Source organism: Panthera onca, chromosome D3 (genome assembly GCF_046562875.1).
Source record: "Panthera onca isolate mPanOnc1 chromosome D3, mPanOnc1 haplotype 2, whole genome shotgun sequence".
In the NCBI taxonomy this organism is placed as follows: domain Eukaryota; kingdom Metazoa; phylum Chordata; class Mammalia; order Carnivora; family Felidae; genus Panthera; species Panthera onca.
In genome coordinates, this window is record NC_138350.1 from 66,212,102 (window position 1) to 66,232,940 (window position 20,839).

The 20,839-nt window shown below is 36.7% G+C and overlaps 1 protein-coding gene across 15 annotated transcripts in view; it reads right to left on the reverse strand.

Annotated features, from left to right (window-relative positions):
* PIAS2 (protein inhibitor of activated STAT 2) overlaps positions 1 to 20,839 on the reverse strand; it is a 103,108-nt gene that overhangs the window by 67,114 nt on the left and 15,155 nt on the right. For 9 of the 15 annotated variants that reach the window (XM_060613760.1, XM_060613761.3, XM_060613759.3 and 6 more), the window contains exons 1-3: positions 16,828 to 16,936; positions 7,314 to 7,361; positions 3,046 to 3,520 (exon numbers count right to left, since the gene is read on the reverse strand). In XM_060613760.1, coding sequence (XP_060469743.1) covers positions 3,046 to 3,517 — 472 coding nt within the window. In that variant the 5' untranslated portion in view covers positions 3,518 to 3,520; positions 7,314 to 7,361; positions 16,828 to 16,936. Of the gene's footprint in view, positions 1 to 3,045; positions 3,521 to 4,065; positions 4,237 to 7,313; positions 7,362 to 16,827; positions 16,937 to 19,308; positions 19,398 to 20,839 lie in introns of those variants that run through there. The other 6 variants (XM_060613774.3, XM_060613767.3, XM_060613769.3 and 3 more) reach the window with 5 other exon arrangements.

The following is a 20,839-nucleotide window of genomic DNA, read 5'->3' on the forward strand; positions in this document are numbered from 1 at the left end:
GGCCTAAAAATCATCTAATCAACTGTATATAAAAACAAGAATACACAGACTGGCTTACAAATGTCAAGAGTATGTGCTTTGAAATATGGATTTGACATCGCTTGACTCCTAAGGATTTTAAATTCTCAATTCCCAAATGTAAATAGGTTTCTCCATAGCAGGATTCCAAACAAAAGGACTTTCCCAGAATTTCTATTTTTAGAATGTATTTTCAATATTATAAAACCAAATTAATAAAACTTAAGAAAACTTCTGGATGTCATTACGCTGCTTTAGACAATATGACACGAAAAATTTTCAATTGAAGGTCATTACTGGAAATGATTAAATTTTTGCCACTTTCATTTGGCAGACTATACACTAATGTGGATTTTCTAACTTTCTGCCTCCAAATCTAAGAGCATTTCTCAGATCACTGCTTTATCAATCTAACATAACAAGATGATATACAGTAAGAAAACTTCTTCTCTTTAGGGAAGGTAGGGCACGGAAATGTTTAAGCCTCATTTTAAAACAAGTATCAGGGTGCCCTGGTGGCTCAGTCGGTTAAGAGTCTGACTTCAGCTCAGGTCATGATCTCACGGTTCATGAGTTCCAGTTCTATGTCCAGCTGTGTGCTGACAGCTCAGAGCCTGGAACCTGCTTCAGATCTGTGTCTCCCTCTCTCTGCCCCTCTCCCCCCTACCTCAAAAATATATAAACATTAAGAAAAATTTTAAAGTAGATAAAGCAAGTATCAGTTTATAAAGTTCATAAAAATAAAGATAAACAGAACTCTTGAAATACAGAAAAGCAAGAAAACTATTTTCTATTTTTGAACAAAGCAGGGAAATGAGGAAAGATCTCACGAAGCCCCTCCAGAGTTCACCCCTTGGTGCACCACTGATGTAATAAGCACAGAAGACACACGATTCACCTTCTCTCCAGTCTTCTTTCCAGGCATGCAACCATGTCTCTTAAGTACCTTTCACTGTTAACTACAACCCCACAGACCCTCTTACCTCCCAAGGTAAGACCCTCACCTTAGCCATACTCCTGAGGAGTCCCATGAGGTAGGGCCTCCTAGTAGGCATATTACCAGTCTGAATCTTTCTCAAAATACATACAAAAAATAAACTCGCAACAACTGCTGAGAAAGAAACATGGGAATGAGCCGTGTTGTCCACTGGTATAAACCAAAAACCATGACAAGAGGGAGAAATAAAAAGAATTATGGAAACCTTTTAACCAGTTAAATGAACCAGTTTAAAAAAAAGGGTTAAAGATGATCGTAAAATCATAAAAGAAAGTTAAATGGGTAATAAACAATTAAAATGTTTTAAAAATAAAAAATCTAAAGATACAAGCTTTTGCCTGTCGAAACTGCCAAGATCTGTTTTTAATAATACCTAATAAAGGCAGGAAGAAAGGCAATGAGAGGCATTCTCTCATTTTGTTTGTGTAGTTTAAAATGGCACAGCTTTGGGACTCCTGGGTGGCTCAGTTGGGTAAAGCAGCCAACTTCAGCTCAGGTCATGATCTTGCAGTTCGTGAGTTTGAGTCCTGGATCAGGCCCTATGCTGACAGCTCAGAGCCTGGAGCCTGTTACAGATTCTGTGTCTCCCTCTCTCTCTCTCTGCCCCTCCCCAGCTCATACTGTATCTCTCTCTCTCTCAAAAATATATAAACATTAAAAAAAATTTTTTTTAATGGCACAGCTTTTCTGGGAACTAATTTACCAACAGGTTATCAAGAGTTTAAAATTAAAATGTTCTTACTCTTTGATACAATAATTCTACTCAGAGGACTTTGCACAAATAATAAAACATGAACACAGAACCCTTACTTCATAATGAATGTAATGCAGGAATAAAATGCATTACTCTGTCTGGCTAAGTATTGCTAAATAAAAACATTCAAAGCGAGGAGAAGGGAGGGAGGGGCGCCTGGGTGGTTCAGTCAGTTGAGCATCTGACTTCAGGTCAGCTCATAATCCCAGTTTGTGAGTTTGAGCCCCACATCAGGCTCTCTGCTGTCAGCACAGAACCTGCTTCGGTTCCTCTATCCTCCTCTCTCTCTGCACCTCTCCTGCTCACTCTCTCTCAAAATTAAATAGAAAGAAAGAAAAAGAAAAAAAAGAAAGAAAGAGAGAGAGAGAGAGAGAGAAAGAAAGAAAGAAAGAAAGAAAGAAAGAAAGAAAGAAAGAAAAAAGAAAGATAAAGTGAGGATAAAGGGGCTGGGAAAAGCATAGCCACCTTGGCTTACCATCAATCAGGCCATACCAACCCCATTAACAAGCCCTACCCCTCAAAATTTCCTTGTGGCTCAATCAAGATATACAGCAGCATAATGCTAAACAAAAGGAAAAAAGCACATTGATATATTTAAGAGAATTTTCAGATGACTTGAAATAAAAACCCAAATAAAAAGGGATTTTCCCAGGATGGGGGAAAAAAAAATCTCCCAAATAACTATGAAACGCCATCTCCCAAACAATTTATTTCATCAATAAATCCCAATAACTCTATAAACAATGTCATTAGGTGGTAAAAAAAAAAAAAAAAATCATACCATTACAACAAAGAAGCCATCAATGTTGGTAAAAATTTGTTAAAGTCCCATGTATCAATTTTTAGTAATGATAAAATCCATTAAATTTTCTGAGCAGTTGATGGGTATTAAATAAAAACCTAAACTCTGCATGCCAATTTAGAAAAAAATGAAGTATGAAAGGTTTATTTCTTAGGAAAGTAGTCTAAACACTATGTTAAACAGAAACTAAATCTCTGTAAAAGCATCAAAATACCAATTACAGACAGTAAGTAATATTTGTATCTGTTCCTATATAGACAGAAGCAATTTGAGTTCTAAGCCATAAGAATGCTGGTATGATGAATGAACAGTTTTATATTAGATTTCCGTCATGGTTGCCGATATTTCTTATCTGGCATTTATTTGGCATTAATGTCTCAATTTTATAGTAGTAACAGCAAATCATTAATCAATAGTTGAAAGCCTCTTGCTTTATTCTCTCATCTACAAGGAATTGATTTCTCTAACACTTACCTAAACTCGTGGGCTTGATGAGAACATCAAGGACATCATAAAAGGGCAAGTTTTTTAACTGCACATCAGGATGGACAGGAGGAATTGGGGGAGATGGCTGCTGCATCTCAAACGTGGGCTTAGTATCTTGAAGCAGCACAGAACCAACAGGAGAGGATGGCGAGTGAGGTGTAACTGAAGTGGAAGGCAACGAGTGGATTCCAGCCACGGCCAAGTCAGGTTCTACAGGTGATGAGCTACCATCCAAAGTGAAAACCGAAGATTTGATTGTGGATAAATCAGAAAGTCCTTCAAGAGTCCGTGGATATCGGCGTCTGTACAATTCTCGGATTTTAATCTGAACCGCAGGGCTGCAGCCACTCTTCAACAAATGCAACGCCCTCATCAGGAGGTCATGCTTGCGTCCACTTTTATTCCGTCCAGCAAAGCCTAGTAACACTTGTAGTTCAGAAACCCTAAAGCTAGAAACCATATTCTAAAAGGAAAGGAAAAAAAAAGGACATAAGCCAAGAGTCATCCCCAAGCTTATAAAAACTCCATCCAACTAAGACAGACTATAAAATCTGATTTACCAGCATTTTATCAACTGGTATACGCCAATAACCAGCATTTTCACATACCACTTAGAACTGATCCTATTTATAGAGCCACTGCCTGTCCAAGTTATATTCAAGTTATGGTGTCATGTTTTGCTGTATTCTTAATTTTGATAATCTACGGTCTATCGTTTCTACTAACCACCTCATTATCTGATTATGCTCAAGTGTAAACGCATATTTGCTTTACGCCTATGAAATTTATAACCAATGAAAATTTTCTTTTCAAAAGTAAGCCCTATCAACACACAATGTAATGTTTGTTACAGTACTGTCATAAATTAACCAAACAAAAAATTAGATTTTTGCAAAAACTGTAAGCGTAACTTCCGAGGCAAAGCAGTAAATCTGCAAAATCAAGACAAAACTGTGATTCAAAATCCAACGAATTTTTCATCCCAACTCAAATTATTGAGGAACAGACCACGTGTTAGGATGTCCTTGGAACCACAGGAGAGGGGGCGGCCATCTTGCCAGCGCAACCCAATGAAAAGCCCCCAGTAGCGTGCCAGAACGAATTGGAGGTCAACCAATCACCGAGCGACAGCACGACCTGACGCGAAAAAGGCCCACACGGACCTAAACCCGGAACCGCTGCGGCTTAAAAACCCCACCCCACCACACCTGGGTGCGACTTCCCCTCCCCCTCCCCCTCCCCCCCCCCCCCCCCCCCCCCCCGTGTCACAGACCCTCGCCCTAGACCTTAGTTCCCAAATAAAGCCTTTGACTGCTACAACTTTTTAGCCTCTGACTCCTATCTTTACCCTGCCTTACGCCTGACCCTAACAGTAAGAAAATAAGTCATTTTTAAATATTAAAGCTAAAATTCACATACATCTTATTTAGCACACTTTAAAACAAGTGAAATCCCCAGCTGAGTATCCAATGAGGAAAAGACCTCTGAAAAGCAAGGAAAGGATTGGTCATAAATCTTAAAGGGCAAGATTCTCCCCATGCCACTCTGCTAACTTGGTCTTGGGTATAAGATGAAGTTTACAAGCAGTTCTTGCTTCACATCTCGCCATCTATTTATTAACAAAACCTAGCAGATACTTTTAATAACTGGCTGCCTCTTACATCCATCTACTTAGTGATTCTCAGAACTTGGGAGGTTAAACCACACGCGGGTCAGATTTACTGGTACACAAGTGCCCCATCTAGTCAGAAAGAAGAGTAAGACCTGAGTTGACCCTCACAAATTGTCCCTAAGGATTATTTGCCCACCTCTCCTCAGTGCTACACACTCCACAGCTACCTGGGATTCCTTCTCAATCTGGTAAGTATGCAGGGCAATACCTACAGCTGGTACTGATTCATGTAGGTCCTCAGTTCTGCACTTTTACGTCTCATGGATAGCCCAGTAGCAATTGTTTAAACTCTGGATGGCTTTTAAATAGTTGTCAAGAATGATACTTGTTAGTTTTCTAAAATGCAAACAAATTTAAATATGTCAAAGTACTCTGCATGTACAAGCTGTATCATAGTTCTCCTTCATATATCTCCGTATTTTATACTGTACAAATCAGAGAACACTGTAATCTTAGAAGCTGCAATCCTAGCAACCATTTTTTATACTCAACTAGCACTGTCCAACTGAAATAGGAACCACATATTTAATTCTAAATATTTAGCGGTTACAGTAAAAGTTAAAATTTTCATATGCTTTATTTAACCCAATTTATCAAAAATATTATTTCCCCATGTAATCAATTTTTGTGATTTAAAAGTAATCCATTTTTTTTTTTTTTCAACGTTTTTTATTTATTTTTGGGACAGAGAGAGACATAGCATGAACGGGGGAGGGGCAGAGAGAGAGGGAGACACAGAATCAGAAACAGGCTCCAGGCTCTGAGCCATCAGCCCAGAGCCCGACGCGGGGCTCGAACTCATGGACCGCGAGACCGTGACCTGGCTGAAGTCGGACGCTTAACCGACTGCGCCACCCAGGCGCCCCAGTAATCCATTTTTTTTAAAATGTCTCAGATGCTTTTTAATACTAAGTCTTCAATATCCAGTATATTTTACACTTGGAGCACATCTCCATTTGGACTAACAACTTTCAAGTGCTTCAGAGCCTCAGCAGCCCACAGTTACCACACTGAACTACGCAGCCTAAATCATCCTTTAACAGCAACATATACCATGGCCATTCCACTTCAACTCACTTCCATTTCCTCCATATGTTAAAATGAGGATTTTATCTATCTTACCCCAATGCTATGGACAACAATGATGAAAAACAAGAACATTCTTGGCCTATGTCAAGTTACAGTTTACTCAAGGTTTCACGTATGAAAAGGACCAAGACAGCTTTGCCAAATGCCTTCCTAAGCAACAATGCAGTGCACCTTTCCCAAAGTCCCCAATCCTAATACTTCCGTTGAAGCTGGCTTATATTATTACAGTAGCGTAAGCAACATTAAATCATGAGAACACTAACAAAGGCAGTCATACAGATATATCTGTGATACTTTCTAAAGAAAGCTAACTCCGAATTCATTACTTTGCTTCTCTCCTTATTTTCGGATAGTCTTTAAGGAGACTTGTTTTACAGAAATGACAAAAAAGAACACAAAGTCACCCTAAGCTGTGATCTCAAAACTGAATTTCTGGGAGGTCTCATATCATTTATTTTCCAATGGTAACTTTATCTGGCAAAGAATGCTAATGCAATTGGCTCTATTAACTATTGTAAATATATAAACAAAAAGGAAGAGATAAGAACGCAGCACATGAATGTGGAATCAGGAAATTCTGAAGCAAAAAAAAAAAAATCCCTTGGTTTGGGGAAGGGCAAAGGAAACCAGGAAAGGGCATTCTCTGTATCACAAAATACTGCAGAGGTGAAGTACTGCTGAAAAAGGACAGCTTTGAGCCAGTGGTGTCCTGTGGAAAACCTCACAACAGCAATTAGTAACTGCATGTAGGTCAAGTCCTGGCATCAAAAGTCAGGATGCTGGAAAAGTCACTTCATCCCTCTGGTCATCTATTTCTATTCAAAAACAAGCAACAGCAAAAACTCTCCTCTAGTTAGCATTTGCTATTAAGATACTTCTCTATGGAGCTAAGTCAAGTTCTATGGGTGTATTTTTCTTGACAAATCTTGCTGGATCCCATTTCTTCTTAAAGGGATTTTTTTTTTTTTTTTTTAACTCAGTCTTCAACCAAATTTCAGCTGTCACCAGGTAAGGTGGGCCTGCTACGAATCCTACCAAGAACGGATTTCAGCTGTTGTTCTACACCAACCTCTAATGTCTATATCTTTAGTATAATTTTTAGTGTAATTTTTTTCAAGTGGACTTTATCCAGTCCACCCTGCTGCCTCCCAAAGTCTGTCTTCTAAAACTTCAGTGACAATTCCTATATGCTCTACACAAAAGAATTTCAATAAATACTTGTTAACTGATTTTAAGGCAATTCTATGAACTAGAAATATGTTGGCATGACTAATTTTTAAGAACATACATAAACAATCTGGATTTCTAAAGAAAAGCTAATATAAATTAAGACTGGAACTTTAAATCAACCTTATTTATCAAATTAAAGTAACAAAATTATTTTAAAAATTAAAGCTGGGACATATAATTGGAACATTAGTTATAGGAGTGAAGGCAAGTTGAAAAGTGCTACATTTAGAAAACACCTCATTAAGGAAGTAAACATGATACTCACATGCAATACCCAATGAGTAGTAAGAAGATTTCTGAGACTGCTCTTCAACTTTATTTTTTTTAGGTTTATTTTTTTTGAGAGAGCAAGCAGGTCGGGGAGGGACAGAGAGAAAAGGGGGGAGAGGGAGGGAGGGAGGGGAGAGAGAGAGAGAGAGAGAGAATGAATGAATGAATGAATGAATCCCAAGCAGGCTCCATACTCCCAGAGCAGAGATCAACATGAGGCTTGTACTTACAAACTGTGAGATCATGACCCGAGTTGAAATCAAGAGTCGGACACTCAACTGACTGAGCCACCCAGGTGCCCCTGCTCTTTCAACTCTTAAACATAAGACAGAAACTGCACAAGTAGTTCAGAATTTGGGTAAATTCTAATAGGTTGGAAGCCATGGTAAAGATCAACACAAACTTTGTAGATCCTCCATCTGCTAGGATGTATTATATACGGTAGGGAAAGGAGCTACAGTGGGAAGCTGATAAATCACATTATTAACACTGTCTATCCCAACAATATATTTTTTTAAATGTTTATTTATTTTTGAGAGAGAGAAAGAACATGAACGAGCAGAGGAGGGGCAGAGAGAGAGGAGGACAGAGTATCCAAAGCAGGCTCTGCACTGACCACAGAAAGTCCAATGTGGTCCTCGACCTCACAAACTGAAAGATCATGATCTGAGCCAAAGTCAGGCACTTAACCAACTGAGCCACCCAGGTGCTCCCCAACTACAATATTAAAACAGCTTACATCTTTTTTTATAAGTAGGAATGGATAAAGAAAAACTACCAGATGTATACCAATTCATCAAAGGAGTGGCCAAGCCATAAGAGAAGTTATGTGACAAATTAGAAAAATACTCTAATTCCTATCCATTTCAGAGGTCACAGGAGGCTTTAGTTCGTAGCACTGTATTCCTGTGAATTCATGTTTTCCCTATAATTAAATCCCTTTTACCTGAGAGAACATATGTGGATCTCTTCCTTACAACACATTGATTAAATTAACTCCTAGGCTGAAGGAATCAAAACTGAAAATCAACTATTAAAAGAAACAATAAAGGGGTGTCTGGGTGGCTCAGTCAGTGAAGTATCTGATTACTGATTTTGGCTCAGGTCATGATCTAAAGGTTTGTGAGTTCAAGCTCCAAGAATGTAAAGCCTACTTGCGATACAACTCTCCCTCTCTCTCTGTCCCTCCCCGCTGTCTTTCCCTCTCTCAAAAATAAACTTTAAAAGCAAAAAACTTTTTAAAAATAAAAGAAATAAAGAGAATACTACACTTCAAAATTTATAAAGTAAGCCAAAGCTTGGGAGAACATCTCCCTAAATGCTTCTATTATCATACAATACAAAATTTAAAATTAGTAAGTGTTTGAAAAGCGAAACAGTAACGCACACCCTCAAAAGAGTAGAGAATTAAAAGATTAAAAAAGCATGAATTATATAGCAAACGCAGAAAAGTCTCTAACATCAGGTCCAAAAAAGGGAAAGAAAACAAACACAGTCTTGAGAATGAGAAAAAGAACATTAAAGACCACAAACACCAAGCAAATTTCTTTAAACAAAGAGAACAGCACGTGCAACTATATTCTAATAACTTAAAGTTACTTCCTAGAAAAATACACGCAACCTGATTTGGAGAAGAGATCTATTATCTTTGCCCCCACTACTTCCAAAAGCATCTACCTGGACCAAACAGCTTAATGAATAGTTTCTACCAAGCCTTCAAGGAAAAGATGGAATTCTGTTTCTTAAAAGCTGTTCAAAACAATAAGTCAAAAAGTTAAATACAGGGGCACCTGGGTGGCTCAATCGTTGGGCCTCCGGCTTCAGCTCAGGTCATGATTTCATGGTTTATGGGTTTGAGCCCCGCGTCAGACTCTGTGCTGACAGCTCAGAGCCTAGAGCCTGGAGCCTGCTTAGGATTCTGTTTCCCTCGCTCTTCGCCCCTCCCCCACTGGCGTGTGCGCACGCGTGCGCGCGCGCGCGCTTTTTCTCTCTCTCTCTCTCTCTCTCTCAAAAGTAAATAAACATTAAAAATTTTGGGGGGGGGGGCACCTGGGTGGCTCAGTTGGTTAAGAGTCCAACTTTGGCTCAGGTCATGATCTCACAGTCCATGAGTTCGAGCCCCACGGCAGACTCTGTACTGACAGCTCAGAGCCTGGAGCCTGCTTCAGATTCTCCGTCTGTCTGCCCCTCCCCTGCTTGTGTTTTCTCTCTCTCTCTCTCTCTCTCTCTCAAAAATAAATAAAGATTTAAAAAAAAAAAAATTTAAGTTAAATACATGTTAGAAGGCAAACAAAAAAATCCGTTGAAGACAAAATTTTTTAAATACGCAATTTTTTGTTTTCTAAACATCAGGGAGTCAGACTCATCCAACCAAATTTTAAGCAAAAGCCTGATGAAAAAGGGAGCCTAGAATACCACCTATTTCTTCTCATTTCCCCATGTGGACCAGCGAAGTCTTTCATCAATATTACCACTGAGTATAGACACAAAAGCCCTCAAAGTACCCAAATATAGTCTAATCCAGGAAAATAAAAATGGCTTAACATAAACCTTGTATGTTATTTAGTTAAGAGGATTTCTATCCTTATAGTAGCATATTAAAATATTTATGGATAAGATTATACATGAGATTTCCTTTAAAATCATTTGGGAAAGACTGCAAATAGTCAAAGCAATCTTGAGAAAATAGAATAAAGCTGAAGGCATCAGGCTCCCTGTTTTCAAACTATGCTACAAAGCTAAAATAATCAAAACAGTAAGGTTCTGGCATGAAAAAACATATACATCAATGGAACAGAATAGAGAGCCCAGAAATAAACCCACTCGTATACAGTCAATTAATTCATAACAAAGGAGCCAAGATTATACAATGGAGAAAGGACACCCTTTTCAATATGGGAAAACTGAACAGCCACATGCTAAAGAACGAACTGGACCAACATCTTACACTATACACAAAAATGAACTCAAAATGGACTGAAGACTTGAACACAAGACCTGAATCCATAAAAATCCTAGAAGAAAACATGGCTGGCAAGCTCCTTGACACAGGCCTTGGCAATGTTATTTTAAATCTGACACCACCAGCAAAAGCAACAACAACAAAAACACTAAGTGCAACTACATCAAACTAAAAAGCTTCCACAAAGCAAAGGAAACCATCGACAAAATGAAAAGGCAACCTATGTTAATGGAAGAAAATATTTGCGAATCATGTATCCAATAAGGGGTTAATATCCAAAATACATAAAGAACTCATAAAAAGAACCCAAAAAATCCAATTAAAAATTGAGCAAATTTGCGTGGACATAGATGGAGCTAAAGAGTATCCTGCTAAGTGAAAGAAGTCAGCCAGAGAAAGACAAATACCGTATGATTTCAGTCACATGTGGAATTTAAGAAGCAAAGCATGAGCAAAGGGAAAAATAGAGCTGCAAACCAAGACTCTTAACTACAGGGAATTGATAGTCGCCAGAAAGGAAATGGGGGGGGGGGGGGGGGGGATGGGTAAAATAAGTGATGGGGATTAAGGAGTGCACTTGCCATGAGCACCAGTCGTATGGAAGTGGTGAATCCCTATACATTCACCTGAAATTAATATTACACTGTATGCTAAGTGGAATTTAAATACTTTTTAAAAATTGGCCAGAAAATCTGAATAGACACTTTTCAAATAGACATTTAAAAAAATGGTCAACAAGGACATGAAACGACGTTCAACATCACTCATCATCAGGGAAATGCAAATCAAAACCGCAATGAGATATCCCCCACACCTGTCAGAAGGGCTACTATCAAAAAAGACAAGAAATAACAAACGTTGGTGACGATGTGGAGAAGAGGGAACCGCTGCGCACTGCTGGCCGCAGTGGAAATTGGTGCAGCCACTATGGAAAACAGCATGGAGGGTCCTCAAAAAATTAAAAATAAAACTGTAACAAGATCCAGCGATTCCACTGAATTCCATTCAGGTATTTACCTGAAGAAAATGAAAACACTAACTTGAAAAGATATATGCACCCCTGCCAAGTTTGTTGCAGCATTATTTACCTACAATAGCCAAGATATGGAAACAACCTAAGTGTCCAAAAACGGAATGAATAAAGAAGCTGTATATATACACACACACCTCACAGCTTTATATATATAGCAGCTTACGCACACACAATGGAATATTACTCAGTCATATAAAAGAATGAAATCTTGCCATTTGCGAAAACATGGACAGACCCTGAGGGCATTATGCCAAGTGAAATAAGTCATATAGAGAAAGGCAAATAACATATGATCTCAAATGTGGAACCTAAAAACAAAACAAAAACAAGAAAACCAAGCTCATAGAACAGTTTGGTGGTTTTGGTTGGGGTGGGGGGAGGGAGGAAATGGGTGAAAGGGATCAAAAGGTACAAACTTTCAGTTATAAATTAAATGTTATGGGGATATAATGTTCAGCACGATGAGTATAGTTAGTAATAACATATTGTATATCTGAAAGTTGCTAAGAGAGGTCTTAAAAGTTCTCCTAAGAAAAAAATTTTTAGTTGGGCGCCTGGGTGGCTCAGTCAGTTAAGTGTCTGACTTCGGCTCAGGTCATGATCTCATGGTTCGTGGGTTTGAGTTCTGCATCAGGCTCTCTGCTGACAGCATGGAGCCTGCTTCAGATCCTCTGCCCCCTGCTATCTCTGCCCCTCCCCCGCTTGCACACTCTGACTCTCTCAAAATAAACAAACTTAAGAAAAAAACTTAAGAAAAAAAAGACTTAAGAAAAAAATGTTAGTAACTGTAAGAGGATGTATATTTGCTAGATTTATTGTGGTAATCATTTGCAATACATACAAATAGTGAATCATGCTGTACACCTGAAACTAATATAACGTTATATGTCAATTATACCTCAATTAAGAAAGTAATAAAAAATATCTGAAACTTGAAAAAAAATCACTGGGGGGAGTGGATACATGAAAAAAGCTGAGTTGATAATTGCTGAAGCTGAGTACTGGGTACAGGGGGAATTCTCAACCTTGTAAATATAAGAATCTTTCTATAGTAAAAAGTTTGCTTGAATGGAGGAAACTAGTATATAGCAAATCTCTGCACAATCTTCCTAATTTTTCCATAAATCTAAAAGTATTACAAATTTAATTAAGTAAACATTGTTTGTTTGAAGGTACGGAAAACAGACTGTGATCTAAATACCATTTCCCACAAAAGGAAACCAGGCTCCTTAAAGAAATGGCTAACTCCAAGTCAGGGGTAGAAAATGCACAAGATGAGCCTAGAACATTTTATCATACCAGAAAGCAAAGAAGTTATTAGAGACTACTGGAATCTTGTCAGAAGGACACAGAAAACAATCCAATAGCCCCAAGACAACAACTGGACCATCGAAGACAACAAAAACCGCATCAATTCAAACACATCAAATACATTAAAAATCATTCGTTCACAACAATACTTAAAACACATATACACAACTGGGGCACCTGGGGACTCAATCTGTTCAGCGTCCAATTCTTGATCTCAGCTCAGATCTTGATCTCAGAGTCATGAATTCAAGCCCCACACTGGGCTCCACACTGGGCTCCACACTGGGCATGAAGCCTACTTAAAAAAAAAACAAACCAACCAACCCAGGGGCACGTGGATGGCTCAGTCTGACTTCGGCTCAGGTCACGATCTCACAGTTCCTGGGTTCCAGCCCTGAACTGGGCTCCATGCTCACAGCTCGGAGCCTGGAACCTGCTTCAGATTCTGTGTCTCCCTCTCTCCCTGCCCCTCCCCTGTTCATACTATGTGTGTGTGTGTATGTCTCTCTCTCTCTCTCTCTCTCAAAAATAAACAAACATTAAAAGAATTTTTTAAAAAAAGGAAAAATAAAGAAATCCACTGAAAAATAAGACCTAATAATACTATGTTAAGAAAATTTGTAGTTTTCTCTACATCAAATAGATTTTTAAGTGACTGATAAGAAAAACCAGTATTTTAAAAAGTCTAAATAACATAAAAATATAAAATGCAAAGATAAGTCTAAGTAACAAAAATATAAAATGCAAAGGAATAAATTTAAAAATTTTGCAAGAGCTGCATAAAAGCAACAAGACATAAATGAACCCTTGAATAAATTAAGGAATATATCATGTTACTAAATAAAAATAGTAAATACTGAAAATATGTCAATAATCCTCAACTTTATTTTACAAATATAATAAAATTCCAATGAATAATGAGTTGAAGGGTTTCACAGATTAAAACTTATCATAAAAAACAAAATATATAATATGGCAGGTGGTGATGAATACAAAGAACAAAAATAATGGAAAAAAGGAAATATAATGAAAAGGTAAAGGATGTGCAATTTTAAAGAGGGAAGGTCTCATTCAGAAGGTAATTGAATAAGTAACTGAAGGAGTAACAAGGCACCCAATGGGTATATAAGGAAAAGCATTCCAAAGCATAGGCCACAACAGGTGCAAAAGCCTTTGAGGAAGAAAGCATGTCTAACACAGGGAAGGGAAAGTAAAAAGCTCATCACTGCTGAACCAGAGGAATCTAAGGTAGCAGAATGATAAGCAAAGAAAATGACAAACCCAGGAACGAGGCGATTAGCTTAAACATATATTTACTATATAAAATTACAGTATCAAATTTGTGAGGTTAAGAAATGACAGAACAAAACTGCCAGGCAACAATGGCATGTGTGTAGGTTGGTAGAGTGGAGAGCAGGTTGAAGTATTCTGTAGATTAAAATGGGATAGTTTTAGACTTACACGTATTAAAATTTCAAAAGAAAATTAAGAAAACTCTAAGAGTACGTGAGAAAGCAAATGGCAGGAAACATGAGAAAGAGGGCAGGAAAATATCAGCCCAAAAGGTGGCAAGAAAACAGATGGGGAGACAAAACACACAAAAAATGGATAGCACAGAATAAAGGAGTAAATACAAATACAATATAAATACATCAATAATCCCAAAAAATAAAAATGAAATAAACTTTCCAATTAAAACAGCAAGATTAGGAGATATCACTACAGAAACCACAGACATCAAAAAGATAGTACAAGAATACTAAGAACAACTCTATACACAGGAATTTGGCAATTTATATGAAAAGGACTTGGGGCGCCTTGGTGGCTCAGTAGGTTGAGCATCCAACTTCTGCTCAGGTCATGATCTCACCCTGTGTCAGGCTCCCATGTCAGGCTCGGTGCTGACAGCTCAGAGCCTAAAGCCTGGAGCCTGCTTCGGATTCTGCGTCTCAATCTCTCTCTGCCCCTCCCTCACTTGCACTCTCTTTCTCAAAAATAAATAAACTTTTAAAAATATTTTAAAAAAAAAAGGACTAATCCCTTGAAAACTACAAACTACCCAACTCACCCAATATGAAATAGATAATTTTAATACCCCACCAACTACTCAGGAAATTTAATTCATAATTTTAAAACTTCCAAAAAAGAAATGATCAGGGCTAAATGGTTTTACTGGAGAATTCTATCCAACACTTAAAGGAGAACTAATATTGGGGTGTCTGAGTGGCTCAGTAGGTTAAGTGTCCGACTCTTGGTTTCAGCTCAGGTCTTGATCTCACGGTTTGTGAGTTCAAGCTCTGCATCAGGCTCTGTGCTGACAGCATGGAGCCTACTTGGGAGTCTGTCTGTCTCTTTCCCTTTGCTCTTGCCCTGCCCATGCATGCGCTCTCTCTCTCTGTTTCTCTCTCAAAATAACAAACTTAAAAAAAAAAAAAAAGAATTAACACTAATTTGATATAATTTCTTCCAGAAAATAGAAGATGAGAGAATACTTCTAAATTCATTTTATAAATCTAGTATTACCCTAATGGCAAAACCAGACAAAAGTAGTATAAAAATAAAACTACAAACCAATATCCATCACAACTATGGATGTTAAAATATTTAACAAAATGTTACCAAACAGAATTTTGTAATATACAAAAAAATTATATACCACGACCAAGTGAAGCTTATTCCAGGGATACAAGGCTAGTTCAATGTTTGAAATCAATGCAGTATACCTTATTAATAGCTAAAAGAAGAAAACCATATGATCAAAACAGTCAATGCAGAAAATGAATTTAATAAATTCAACACCCACTCACAACAAAAATTCTCAGAAAAACAGGAATATAGAACATCCTCAACTTGATAGAAATTACCTACAACATATCTAGAGCTAACATTACGCTTTACGGGAAAAGACTGAACACATCACCCCAAAATTGGAAATTAAGCAAGAATACCAATTCTCACTCTGTTAATCAACATAGTGCTGTAAGTTCTGGATAAGGGAAAAGACAAGAAGAGGAAATAAATGGCATATAGTTTGGAAAGAAAAAAAAAATTTTAATTGCCTGTATTTGCAAATCCCTTAAGACTCTATAAAACAACTCTTAAAACCAATAACTGACTTCAACAAGGTCACAGGAGACAAGACCAACACACAAATAACCAATCACATCTCTATATACTAACAAAGAACAGGTAAAAACACAAGTTAAAAACATGATACTATCCATAATCACTCCCCAAAAAATGAAAATGCATGTTTAAAAGTAAAACATACACAGGAATTATATACTGAAAACTACAAAATGCTAATGAAAGAGGTCCAAGAAAATCTAAATGAATGGATTCTCCATGGCTTTTAAGATTCAACAAAGGAACTACATCAATTTTCCCTAAACTGACACAGATTTAACACAGTTTCTGCCCAAAGCCCACCAAGACTTCTTTATATAGATAAGATTATTCTAAAATTTTTCTGGAAAGACAAAGAAACTAGAAGAACTTAAACAATTTTAAAAAAATAGAAATCAGTCTATTTCATTTCACAACGTAGCTCTGTAATCAAGACTATGTGTTATTAGCAGAAGTAACACATAGGTCTATTGAACAGAACAGAGAACCCAGAAACAGACCTACACAAATATGCCCAAAGAGGTTTTGACAAAGATGCAAAAGTAACTCAGTGGAGGAAAGACTGCCTTTCAACGAATGGTGCTGAAGCAAATTATGCATCCCACTACGTCTTACATTTCATACAAAAATTAACTCCAAACGAATCATGGACTTAAATGTTAGAATAAAGCTATACAGAAGAAAATCTTCAAGAGCTAGGGCTAGGCAAAGAGTTCTCAGACTTGACATTCAAAGCAAAATCCACAAAAGAAAAAATGATACATTGGACTTCATTAAAATTAAAAACCTGTGCTCTGCAAGACCCTGTTAAAAAGATGAAAAGACAGTCAACAGGCTTGGCAACAGTATTTGCAAACCACATTATCTAACAAAGGACTGGTATCTAGAATATATCTAGAACTGTCAAAACTCAACAGAAAAAAAATCCAATTTAAAAAAGAGCAAAGGGCATGAAGAGACATTTCATCAATAAGGATATACAGATAAAAAATAAGCACATGAAAATATGTTCAGTATCATTATAGCCACCAGGGGAATGCATATTAAAACCTCACGGAAGGATCACTAGATACATACCAGAATGACTAAAATGAAAAACAGTGATAACACCAAATGCTGGCGAGGATGCTGAGAAACTGGATCACTCCATACATTGCTGGTAGGGATGTAAAATGGTACAGCCACTCTGGAAAACAGTTTGGCAAGTTCTTAAAAAACTATATATACAATAACCATACAACCCAGGAACTGCACTCCCGGATATTTATCCCAGAGAAATGAAAACTTATGTTTACAAAAAAACTTTTGCAAAATCTTAAGGTACTTTTATTTGTAACAGCCCAAAACTCTAAACACGGATGTCTTTCAACAGGTAAATGGTTAAACAAATCCAAACCTATTAATACATATAACAACACGTATGAATCTCCAGAGAATGATGCTGAATGAAAACAAAAACAAAGCAACAAAAAACAAACCCAAAGGTGACATACTGTATGATTCCATGTATATAACACTCTTAGAAAAGATAAAACCATAGATATGAAGAACAGATGAGTGGGTCCGAGATATTAAGGGAATGGGAAGAAAGTGGGTGTGGTGATAAAAATGACAATACTGAGGAATCCTTATAGTGATGGAAATGGTCCGTATCTTGATTGTGTCAATGTCAATATCCTTGTGATATTGATATGGTTTTGCAAGATGTTACCACTATGGGAAACTAGGTATAGACTACATGAAATGTCTCTGTACTATTTCTTAACTGTGAGCAAACTATTATCTTCATAAAAAGTTTAATTAAAAATTAAAAAGACCAAGACTACCAGAGCAGATTAATTTTTTTAATTCAATAGCATGATATTCACAAGAGAGAAAACTAAAACAAAAGAACAAAACAAAAATATAGGAGGGAGAATTTTAAAAATCAGAAAAAGTGAGCTGACCAGAAGAAAATAGTATAATACAAAACAGTAGTATGTCATATAAAAAGCATTCATAGACATAGTCACCACATAGAATAAATATTCCAACTCAACAGGAAAATACACACTTAAACTTCCATGTACTAGTAACAAATATATTTTATTTTTTTTTTTTTTTCAACGTTTTTTATTTATTTTTGGGACAGAGAGAGACAGAGCATGAACAGGGGAGGGGCAGAGAGAGAGGGAGACACAGAATCGGAAACAGGCTCCAGGCTCCGAGCCATCAGCCCAGAGCCTGACGCGGGGCTCGAACTCACGGACCGCGAGATCGTGACCTGGCTGAAGTCGGACGCTTAACCGACTGCGCCACCCAGGCGCCCCTAGTAACAAATATATTTTAAAAACTGGTAGAACTACAAGAAAAAAACTGGGGGGAAAAAAACATTCTGCTAAAAGATTAACATACTTCGGCTCTCTAAAAACATACAGAAGATTTGAACAGAATTAACAAGCCTGACTACCAGACATGTATAAAACTGTGCTTACTACTGCAAAATACAAATTCTCTTCCATGTACAAACAAAAATAAAAACTGACCACGGTCTTATGAGATTTCAAAGGATTAGTAGCATATAGATCATGCTTCCTAACCCAACACAATTACAAATCAACAACTAAAGAAACTCCCATGTGTTTAGAAATAAAACCTTTAAATAACTCATAAACTAAAGAATTCAAAGTGGAAAATTGAAAAGTACAAGTGAGAAATAATGAAATTATTGCACATCAAAACGTGTGTGATGCAGGCAAAGCAATAAAGACCTATGTTAAAAGCCTGAAAATTAAAAAGGCATACAACTTAAGAAATTAGAAAAAGAATAGAAATAAACCCAAAAGAAGTGTAAGGAAACAAAGAGCAGAAATTAACGAATGGGGGAAGGATACAATGAAGAGCATTAAAAAACAGAAACAAAAACAAAAAAAATAGGAATTTGATTCTTTTTTAAGAAGTTTTTTTTTTAAAGGCATTAAAAGAAAAAAAGATAAAAGGGACATTAACTACAGACTCTACAAAATTAGAGATTAACAACTTAATACCATAAATTCAAGAATGTGAATAAAATGGACAACTTCCTATAAAAGTATAACCTACCAAAACTGGCTTGAAAACTGAAAATATGAACAATCCTATAACCAAAGCAACTGAATCAGTGGTTAAGAAGTGTCCCACAAAGAAAACACCAGTAACAATTTTACCAGGGAGTCTACCAAACACTTAAACAGATCATTCTAATCTTAAATAAATTCTTCCACAAGAAGAAAAATGTATTTTTTTAATTATAAGTCAATATTACTAATTATCAGAAAAAACTTAAATTCACTATCTTCAATTTGAGTCCAATAATGAAAAAGGAAACAAATCAAGGTTGACTTTATACTTGAAATTATATGTATTTCACCATGTTAACAGGTTATAAAAGAGAAACATCTCAAAAAATGAAGAGAAGGCTTTTGATATTCAACATCCATTCAACACTTTTTTTTCCTTTAGCAAGCTAGTAATAGAAATGAACATCCTTAACCTGAAAAGATTATCTACAATAAACCTACAGCAAGCATCATACTTAACTGTGAAACTTTGAAAGCATTCCCTTTAAAATCAGGAACAAGATCAGGATGCCCCCATCACCGCTTCTATTCAACATTGTACTGGAGATCCTAGCCAGCACATTAAGACAAGAAAAAGAAAGAAAGAAAAAAAAAAAGCATAAGAATTGGAAAGGAGGAAACAAAGAGGTCATTATTCACAGATAGGTCTGTCTACACAGAAAATCCAAAAGAATTCTACAGATAATTTATCACATTTAGGAGTATAGCAAGGTTGTTACACAAAGTCAAATTGTGCTTCTATACACCAGCAAGGTAGAAAATTATGAAAAGACATAATTTATGATTTGATACAAAAAAATAAAGCACCTAAAAATAAATCTAACAAAATATTTGCAATAGCTTAATGGAAGAAAATTACAAAACTTTATGAAACATATTGTAAAAGACCTAAATAAATGAAGATCACAATGTTCATGGTTAAGAAAATTTCATTCTCTCCAAACTGGCTTACAGATTCAGTGCATTTCTCATCAAAATCCCAACAGATTGTGCATGTTTGTATGCGTCTACATAACTTAAAAAAAATGATTTTAAAATTATACAGAGGATCAAACAGCCAAGAAGTTCCCTCAAGAACGACAAGGGAGGAGGAACTGACCTACTTCTTATTCCTCAATGATGGGTAAACAGTTTGAGACCAACCCTCTCTGTGAAAATTTAAAAACGGAATATAATATGAAAAACATCCATTTGAAGGCATGAAGCACTATCAAGTCAGCAAGGACGTGAGAGGCCAACACTGTGGAAAGAAGGAAAGTCTAGAAAATAGAGTCCAACATTTGATGCCTCTTTTCGCCTAGAAATATTTGCCAATGGGGAAAGGGCAATGGATAGGTTGAGAAGTCAAGATCTTTGAATAGACTTATAGGGCTGGGGAATCGAGAAGATTACTAACAAAATATAAACCTGCAAAAGCTGATATCTGGGATATATGATGAACTCCTACAAATCAGTATGAAAAAGATAGATGGCCCAAAAATGGGCAAAAAATCTGGCAGGTCAAGTTAATAAAGACTGCCAAATGGGCAATAAATATATTAAAAAGGGCTTAAAATCATTACTCATTAGGAGAATGCAAATTAAAATCACCAAGCATTCACCAAAATGTCTAAAACTAAAAGAGTAGACAAGAAAGAACATGGAACAACTGGAACCTGTATTTTGCTAGTGGAAAGGAATGAACAAACTACAACTACCTACAAATGAGTCTTGTAAACAAAATTGAGAAAAAAGTCAGACGCAAACAATATATACATCATACAATTCCATTTATATAAGGCTCAAAAAATAGACAAAACTAATCTAAGACTAACGTCAAGCTAGTAGTATCTTTCAGGAGGCAGAGGTTAGTCATTGGGAGGGAACTCAAGAGGAGTCTCTAGGGTACTAGTAATGTTCAATTTCTTCATCTACAGATGGTTATATTGAAAAAAAAAATCATTCAGCTGTACTCTCACGATCTATGTATTTTCTATATGAATGCCCTAGAG